General features: G+C 51.6%; 1 protein-coding gene across 3 annotated transcripts in view; it reads right to left on the reverse strand.

Annotated features, from left to right (window-relative positions):
* Window positions 1–4,398: 4,398 nt before the first annotated feature.
* Window positions 4,399–8,989, reverse strand: part of Sp7 (Sp7 transcription factor) — a 10,006-nt gene continuing 5,415 nt past the window's right edge. For all 3 annotated transcript variants that reach the window (XM_021217046.2, XM_021217045.2, XM_029548142.1), the window contains one exon: window positions 4,399–6,378. In XM_021217046.2, coding sequence (XP_021072705.1) covers window positions 5,113–6,345 — 1,233 coding nt within the window. In that variant the 5' untranslated portion in view covers window positions 6,346–6,378 and the 3' untranslated portion in view covers window positions 4,399–5,112. The remainder of the gene's footprint in view (window positions 6,379–8,989) is intronic.

Raw genomic sequence — 8,989 nt, forward strand, 5'->3', positions numbered from 1 at the left:
ATGGTGGCTCACAACCATCTGTAATGAAGTCTGATGCCCTCTTCTGGTGTGTCTGAAGAGAGCAGTGGTGCACTCATACGTAAAATAATAAGTAAATAAATCTTGAAAGAAAGAAAGAAAGAAAGAAAGAAAGAAAGAAAGAAAGAAAGAAAGAAAGAAAGAAAGAAAAGAAAGTCAGTCAAAGCTGTATGCAGGCTCAGGCCCCACACACCCAGTCTCACTGAAGAATGTAAGGGCAATGGCAGAAATAGTTTCTTGTGCCCTGAACTTCTGTGTCTGCCTCTCCTTTCTATCTAGAAGGACCTTTCAGAGAAGCTCCCAGGTCAGAAGACAGAGACATCCGGACGAAGCCTGCAAGTACTCTTCATCTGAGATGAGGTTGGCCTCAATTTCCCTTTGCTCTGTTTAGCTGAGCTGGGTCTCCCTGGCTGCTTTGGCTGCCCTGGAGCTTGCTGCGGTTGCCCTCTGTGTCCTGAGTGCTGGAAGCCCTCTGCACTGGACTTGCCTGTAATCTCTTACTCCTTCGAATGTTAAGGGATGCTGGAGTCACCTGAGATTTTTCTCTCTCTCTTTTTAAAAATTTTCATAAATTTGCTGGTGGAGCTAAAGAGAGGGCTCAGCAGTTCAGAGCAGTTGATGCTCATGCAGGGGGCCCTAGTTTTGTTCCCAGGGTTTACATCAGACAGCTTTCAGAGGATTCAACACATAAAATAAAAGGAAATGAATCTTTAAAGACTTGTTCGGGCATGGTAGCACATACCCTTAATCCCAGCACTCGGGAGGCAGAGGCAGGGGAATGTTACCACTTTGAGGTCAGCTTCATGTACATATCCAGTTTCAGGATAGTCATGGCTGCATAGAGAGATCATGTCTCAAAAAAAAAAAAAACATTTTTTTAAAGATGTATTTATTTTCTGTATATGAGTACACTGTAGCTGTTTTCAGACACACCAGAAGAGGGCGTCACATCTCATTACAGATGGTCGTGAGCCACCATGTGGTTGCTGGGAATTGAACTCAAGACCTTTGGAAGAGCAGTCAGTGCTCTTAACCTTTAACTGCTGAGCCATCTCCCCAGCCCCTCATTATTTTTTCTTTTATGTCTATGGATTTGCTTTTATGCAGAAATGGTTTAGGACCCCCTGAAACTAGAGTTATGGTTAGCCTTCTCATGGGTTCCAGGAATTGAAACTGAGTCCTTTGCACCAGTTGTAAGAACTCTTAACCACTGCACTATCTCTCCATCGCTTGAATTTAAAATAAAAATAAAAATAAAAAATAAAAGCATGAGCTGGAGAGATGGCTCAGTGGTTAAGAGCACTGATCTCTTTTCCAGAGGTCCTGAGTTCAATCCCCAGCAACCACATGGTGGCTCACAGCCATCTGTAATGGAATCTGATGCCCTCTTCTGGTGTGTCTGAAGACAGCTACAGTGTACTCACATACAATAAATTAAATAAATAAATCTTTAAAAAAATAAAAATAAAAGCATATTCTAAGCTCTCAAAATAATAGTTCCAGAGAATCATCAGAAATAATAACTTTACTTAGTCCCTGAAAAAAAAATAATATGTAGCCCAGGCCAATCTTAAACTCCAAAGTGGTAGGATTACATGCCTGCATCTTGTTTTAAGTTTAACCAAGATCTAACCTTTCCCTATTAGCCAGGTTACTTGATAAATTAATTCTCTATTATCTGAGAAGTCATTTAACTGGCACCTGACTAGGAAAGGTCTTTGAGGGAAAGGGGATCTGGCAGGCTTGAAGAAGAGGAATAGCCAGCCAGATGACAGGAAAGTGTTGAAGCCGGTTTTTATTTGAACCTTGATCACCATCCATCCCTAACTCCAAGACATCATTCCTGCCTGCAACTTCCAGCGCTTCTGGATGAAGCTCCCCACCCCTCGTGTCCTCGGGTATGAGTCTGCTAGGTATCTGATTCAACCTTCAATGTGCCCTGGGGTAAAGCTACAGTGCTATTCTGCCCTGGCTCGGCCTCTTTCTAGCACTGTCCCCACTTCCATACTGCTAACTTAACATTTTTTAAAATGGCTTTTGCGGGTTCTAGAGAGGCCAGCGTCCAGGCTTAGCACAGCCCCCCCGCCCCCCCCCCCGCTAACTGCACTAGAGGGCGCGAAGGCCCGGGCGACGCAGCGACTACAGCCCAAGGGCACCCACCCCCAGGGCTCCGAGCATTTTGCATTAGGTTACCACTGCCCCTCCTGAGACCTGAGCGGGCAAACTCAGGCAGCGCTCCAGTCGTGGCCAGAGACTTCTAAGGGCACACACACACACACACCCCGCCCCAACATACACTGTCTGGGAGGCATCGCCGGAGCCTGAGCTCGCCCTCCCGAGCAGGGCGCCCTGGGCCGGTAACCAGGCGCACATGGCCCGCCCGGCCCTGTTTGTCCTGGCATCGCGCCGCCGCTATTTGAGGCGGTTTTTATCTCCCAGAAACCAGCAAAACCCCAAGCCTAGTCTAGCAAGATGAAAGGGGCCGAGGGGCCTGGGAGGGGAGGACCGCGAGGCTGCGGCAGGCGGGAGCTGGCACCGGACAGGCGGAGCCCGGGAGGCAACAGGGCCAGCCCTTGGGGGGTCTTGTGAGCCACGGGATCCGGGGTCCGCTCTCGCCCTCTGCCTTCTGGGTGCGCGCCTCGGCACCCCCACGTCCTGCCCACTCCCCGGGGTCTCCTTCGACACTTCTTCGGAACTCGGATTTCTTCAAAGCGCCTTTGAAGCCGCTCGCCCGGCCAGAGGGCTGAGATCTTGCACCTGGGCAACGGCAGGGGTAGCGCGGGGTGGGGTCGCCTTCGGGTCCCGCGCCTCCACTGCGGCAGCGGGGTGGACCGCGATCCCAGAGCCGCTGCCTGGGAAAGCGCTCCATGCACCCCCACAGCCCAGCGGGGGAGCCCTGGGGCGGGGGCCACACAAAGCCCTATTGTGGCTTGGGGACGTAGGCCACAGAGTGGCTTTTGTTTCTCCACTAACTCCGAGGCAGGCACGACTGATTGCAGGCCCCGGGCAGGGGGCGGGTTAGGTGCCAGGCAGGTCAGCCAGCCGGGAGTCTCACTACAGCCGCGCTGGGGCTGCGCTGCGCGCTAATCCATACTGTGACCCCAGTTCTCATACTCCGACCGGGTCATTGCCCAGACCAAGGTTGGTGGACTGAGAAATAGCCCCGGAAGAAAGCCCTCGGCCTTCCTGACTCTGCAGATTGCCCTAAGCGACTGAAAACCCAACTCCATTAGAGAGCCAGGCCGACCAAGTGTTACCCTCTCCCTTTTTTTTTTTTTTTTTTTTTAAACTTTTGGAGTGAAGCACAACTGTGCTGGATATCTAGGAGAGGAAGTCCCCGCTTTGCTAAGGAAATGTCCCGTAGCCCATCCATCTCCCTCCTCTTCCCCCTTTCTCACCAGACACAATTTCAAATCGAACTTTTATTTATTAAATTAAAAAAAAGAAAGGTTCCACAAAGGGACGGTCCCGTCAACACGTTATTATGCTCTTCCCAGACTCCGTGGCCTTACCCTTTATCTTGGGGCCTAGAAGGAGCAGGGGACAGAACAGGAAGATCCAAAAATCTCAGGAAAGGCATTTCAAAGGCACAAAGCGGCTTTAAAAGTCACTGGAATGGAGTGAGACCTCCTAGACTGGGGGCCTGTGGATGCTTAGTTTAGGGACCTCTGTCCTGCTGTAAATTCTTTCTCATGGCTTTCTAGGCACCAGGCCTTGCACATAGTAAGCATTCAATAAATACTTGATTTCTTTGAATCTGATCCCAGAGAAAGCCTTTGCCCACCTACTTTATCAGGAGGAGCACCTGCAAACCAAAATCCTCCTGTAAGGTGGGCTCTCCCCCAAAGAGCACGTTTAAGATGGCAGCTGCAAGCTTTCCGTAACCATGACGACAAGGGGATAACCTGGTGAGGTCACAGGGTTTGAGAAGAAGGTCAGCTAAGAACCTGATCTCGCGCGGTCGGTCGGTCGAGAGAGCTGGGTACATTCCAGTCCTCCCTCCCCGCCACAGGACTTGAAGTTTCACAGCTTCTGGCTCGGGCTGGGGGTCTTAGTGACTGCCTAACAGAGAGACACCCACAGAAACTCTAAAAGAGACCGAATCACCCAAAACTCCACTGAAAAAGAAACTCACGGAGACCTCGATGATAGAAATCTACGAACAAGGTCTCCACTATCATTTGTCTATACAGAGATGCATTTGATTAGAATTTCCTTAGCAAAAAAAAAAAAAAAAAAAAAAAAAAAGCCCCTTTCCCTCTCCAGCTCACTGTACCTGACCCGNCCACTATCATTTGTCTATACAGAGATGCATTTGACAAGAATTTCCTAAAAAAAAAAAAAAAAAAAAAAAAAAAAAGGATCCCTTTCCCTCTCCAGCTCACTGTACCTGACCCGTCATCATAACTTAGATAAATAGAATTATTATTACTATTACTATTCTTTACTCCTGGTGCATAGGGGTTAAGTACTCAAGGCTGGGGGCAGCCTCCCTGACCCTGGGGTCACCCCATCTTTGGGATCAGATCCCCATTGGGCTTCCCCCTTCTTGGCACTCTGCTCCTGGCCAGGTTACTAACACCAATCTCCTCAACTCTGGTTCCTAATGAAGAACCACCAGGGGGCAATAAATTATCATCATCATCATCATCATCATCATCATCATCATCGTGTTGGTTTAAAAGAAGAAAAAACAAAGCTCAGGGGAATGGAAAGCAGAGGGGAATCGAGGCGACAGCCTGGAAGCTTCGGGAAAATGGCAAACAGGATTGGGAAACAAAAGATTAGATGGCAACGAGTTAATAAGAAAATGATGTGAGGCCAGATGGAAGCTGTGAAGAACAGGGGCAGAGAAGAAAAGTTCAGGAGGTCGGAGCATAGGAACTAGGCACTGTCAAAGGCCTGAGAGAAGTTTGGCTAAGACTCACGACAGAGAGGAGTTGAGGAGACATGCAAGGAGATAGCCTAGGGGAACAAAGAGAGCCCCCAGAGTATAGCATGCAATAGGAGAGAGCGAGGGGCAACCAGTGGGTCCACCGCACCAAGAGAGCCTGGCAGGAGGACCCTGGAGCTGGCGACCTTCTTCTGCCCAGCTCAGATCTCTAGCAGGTTGCTCTGCTCTGGGCTGCCTCCATGGGCTTTTTCTGGGGGTGCAGGCGAGGTGGAAGATCGGGGCGGCTGATTGGCTTCTTCTTCCCCGACGCTGCGACCCTCCCCCAGCTCCTTAGGGCCACTTGGGGGCGGTCCCGGGCCTGGCTCCCCGTGGGTGCGCTGATGTTTGCTCAAGTGGTCGCTTCTGGTAAAGCGCTTGGAGCAGAGCAGGCAGGTGAACTTCTTTTCCCGGGTGTGAGTGCGCACGTGGCGCTCCAGCTCGTCGGAGCGAGTGAACCTTTTGCCGCAGAAAAGCCAGTTGCAGACGAAAGGCCTCTCGCCAGTGTGCCAGCGCAAGTGGGCTTTCAGATGGGAAGCCTTGCCGTACACCTTGCCGCACCCAGGGATGTGGCAGCTGTGAATGGGCTTCTTCCTCAACCCAGCCGCTGCTGCCCCGAGCCGCTCTAGCTCCTGACAGTTGGGGCAGTCGCAGGTAGAACGCCCTGCCCCACTGCCCGCATATCCACCACTGCCCCCTGTGCCAGCACCCCGCGGGGGTTTGCCTGCACCACTCCCCTCCAGTTGCCCACTATTGCCAACCGCCTTGGGCTTATAGACATCTTGGGGTAGGACATGCTGGGGCCCCGGTTGCAAGAGGTGGGGCGCTGGGTAGGGAGCTGGGTTAAGGGGGGCAAAGTCAGATGGGTAAGTAGGCAGCTGGGGGTTCAGTGGAGGCTGGGCAGGGCCTGTGGACAGTGTCCCTTGCAGCCCATCACCCTGGCCCTGCCCACCACCTAGCCAGTTGCCCCCAGGGTGCATGTCCCACCAAGGAGTAGGTGTGTTGCCTGGACCTGGTGAGATGCCTGCGTGGATGCCTGCCTTGTACCAGGAGCCATAGGGATGAGTCATATCCAGAGAAGTGTAGACACTAGGCAGGCAGTCAGACGAGCTGTGCCCCTTGGGCACTAGGAGCCCAGGGTCTTGGGCACCAGTGGGCCCAGGAAAAGAGTGGGGGAAGGGTGGGTAGTCATTTGCATAGCCAGAGGCTGGGGCCGGAGGACTGCCTGCCGGGGAGAGGAGTCCATTGGTGCTTGAGAAGGGAGCTGGGTAGGCGTCCCCCATGGTTTTGGGGACCGAAAGGTCAGCGTATGGCTTCTTTGTGCCTCCTTTCCCCAGGGTTGTCGAGTCCCGCAGAGGGCTGGAGCTGCCAAATTTGCTGCAGGCTGCCGTCAGCATGGCCAGGGGACTGGAGCCATAGTGAGCTTCTTCCTGTAGGGGGTTGGGGGGAAGAGAGAGAGAGAGGCACTGCTTAGGAGGGAAGAAGAGAGGACAACGTGAAGGGCATAGCTACAGGCCTGAGACCTACAGACATGGAGAACAGCACAGAGGTTAGGGAGAGGCAGAGAGGAGAAGGTATAGAGGCAAGACTGGCGTGCCAGGGAGGCCTGGCAAGTCCAGCAACCTCCTGTGGAGTCAACAGGGGTGTGTACTGTCTCTGAGGAAGAGATGAAATAAAAGAAGCAGCCAGCCTGCTGGGGTGAGATTAAGGCTCCTGACCTAGGAAAGTGAATCTGAAGCAGACAGAAACCCAGCTACAACCAGGGACTCCAAGAGGAGTATGGCCTGGGTGTGGTAGCACACACCTATAACCCTAGCTCTCGGGAGACAGGAGGTAAAGATGATCAGAACCTCAGGACATCCTCGGCTACATCGCAAATTCCAAACACAAAGCAGGCTTGGTGTGATGGCAGGAGTTCAAGGCCAGCCTGGTCTACATGGTAAGTTCCAGAACGGCCAGAGCTATGTAGAGAGAGACCCTGACTCAAAAAAACAAAACAAACAAACAAACAAGCCCAGCTCCTCCGCAGGCTGAGCCCAGGAGTCTTTGCGACCAGCTTGGTGAGAAGAGCAAAGACACCATCTTCCATACCTTCTCCACAGAAAGTGGTGTGGAACACAAAGAGAAGCAGTGCTGGGGACAATGTCCAGCCTCATTCCAGATTTTCCTGTCTTCACCTCAATTCTAGTCCCTGTCTGTGTTTCAGCTCCTGACTAAGGAGCCACTGTCTCTTCATCTCCCTGAGGTCAAGTCTACATGTCCCTAATGAGGAATCTCTTGGCATGTACTCTGGACCCGGGAAGCTCAAGGAAGGGACAGCAGAGACACTGGGGACATTGAGAGGGAACAGGGCCTCAGCCAAGCCTGGGTTGTGGTGAGGCAAGAATGCCTTTTAAGCAGGCACTGGGCACCACCAGCTAGCGTCCCTTTGAGCAGTGAGAGAATACAGAGTCCTCGGGACTCTCTGAGTCGGGGAGCCGGTTAAGACCCTGGACACAGCTTCAGTGTTTCCAAGACGTAGTGCATGGGGTTGATCTGCACCTTACCACTTAGTGCTGTGAATGGAGGAAACATGAAAGTGGGCTGGGGGGAGGGGGGCTAAAAACACAGAGGTAGCTAGGCAGGGGTGGCACACACCTTTAGTCCCAGCACTCCGGAAGCAGAGACAGGCAGATCTCTATGAGTTCAAGGTCAGCCTAGACTACAGAGCAAGTTCTAAGACAGCCAGACCTCAAAAGGGAAACCCTGTCTCAAAAAAAAAAAAAAAAGNAAAAAGAAAAAAAAAAGAAAGAAAGAAAGAAATAGCTTCTTAGTGCCTACCAAACTGCTATGACCAATCTGACCACCCTCAGGGCCTCCTGGTGTCCCCTTTAGGTTAGAATTAGAACCTCTTGTGAAGAAATACACTCCAGCACCCTTGGCTAGTGTGTACAAGGTCCTGGGGTTCAACCAAATCGGGGTTCAACAGCTGGGCGTGGTGGCGCAAGCTTTTAATCCCAGCACTTGGGAGGTAGAGGTAGGCAGATTTCTGAGTTCAAGGGCAGCCTGGGCTAAACAGAGAAACCCTGTCTCCGAAAAGAGAGAGACAGAGACAGAGAGACCAGAGAGACAGAGAGACAGAGACAGAGAGACCAGAGAGAGAGAGAGACAGAGACAGAGAGAGACAGAGAGAACTGTGGGACCGACCAGCAAGAAGGCCTGATGGGTAAAGGCATTTGCCACTAAGCCTGGTGCTCTGACGTCAGCCCCCACGACCTACATGCTAGAAGGAGAGAACTCCCACAGAGTTGTCCTTCTTTAGATGCTCTGCCGTAGTGTTCACATAAATGTGCTCTACCATTTCTCCCTCTCCCTCTCCCTCTCCCTCTTCTCTCTCTCCTCCCTCCCTCTGTGTGTGTGTGTACCAAACATCTTTTTTATTTTAAAGATTTATTTATTTTTTATTTATATGAGTACACTGCAGCTATCTTCAGACACACTAGAAGAATGCATCGGATCCCATGACAGGTGGTTGTGAGCCACCATGTGGTTGCTGGGAATTGAACTCAGGACCTCTGGCAGAGCAGTCAGTGTTCTTAACTGCTGAGCCATCTCTCCAGCCCCTTAAACATTTTTTTTTAAAAGCTAGCCATTGGGGCTTGAGCAATGGCTTGGCAGTTGAGAGCACTTATTGTTCTTCCAGAGAGCTGGGTTTAGATTCCCAGCACCCATGTGGCAGCTCAAAGCCATGTGTCACTCCAGTTCCAAGCGATCCTACCCCCTCTTCTGGTTCCACAGACCACACCAGGAACACACATGATGCACGCACATGCATGTAGGCCAAACACCCATACACATAAAAACAAACAAACAAAAGGTGTGCACACCTTTGATCACAACACTGGGGAAGCAGAGGCAGGCAGATCTCTGAGTTCGAGGCCAGCCTAGTCTATTCAGTGAGTTCCAGGACAGCTACAGAGAAACCCTGTCTCAAAAAAAAAAGGGGGGGGGAGGGGCAAGGGGACTGGAGAGATGGCTCAGCAGTTAAGAGCACTGACTGCT

This window comes from Mus pahari, chromosome 17 (assembly GCF_900095145.1).
Source record: "Mus pahari chromosome 17, PAHARI_EIJ_v1.1, whole genome shotgun sequence".
NCBI lineage: Eukaryota > Metazoa > Chordata > Mammalia > Rodentia > Muridae > Mus > Mus pahari.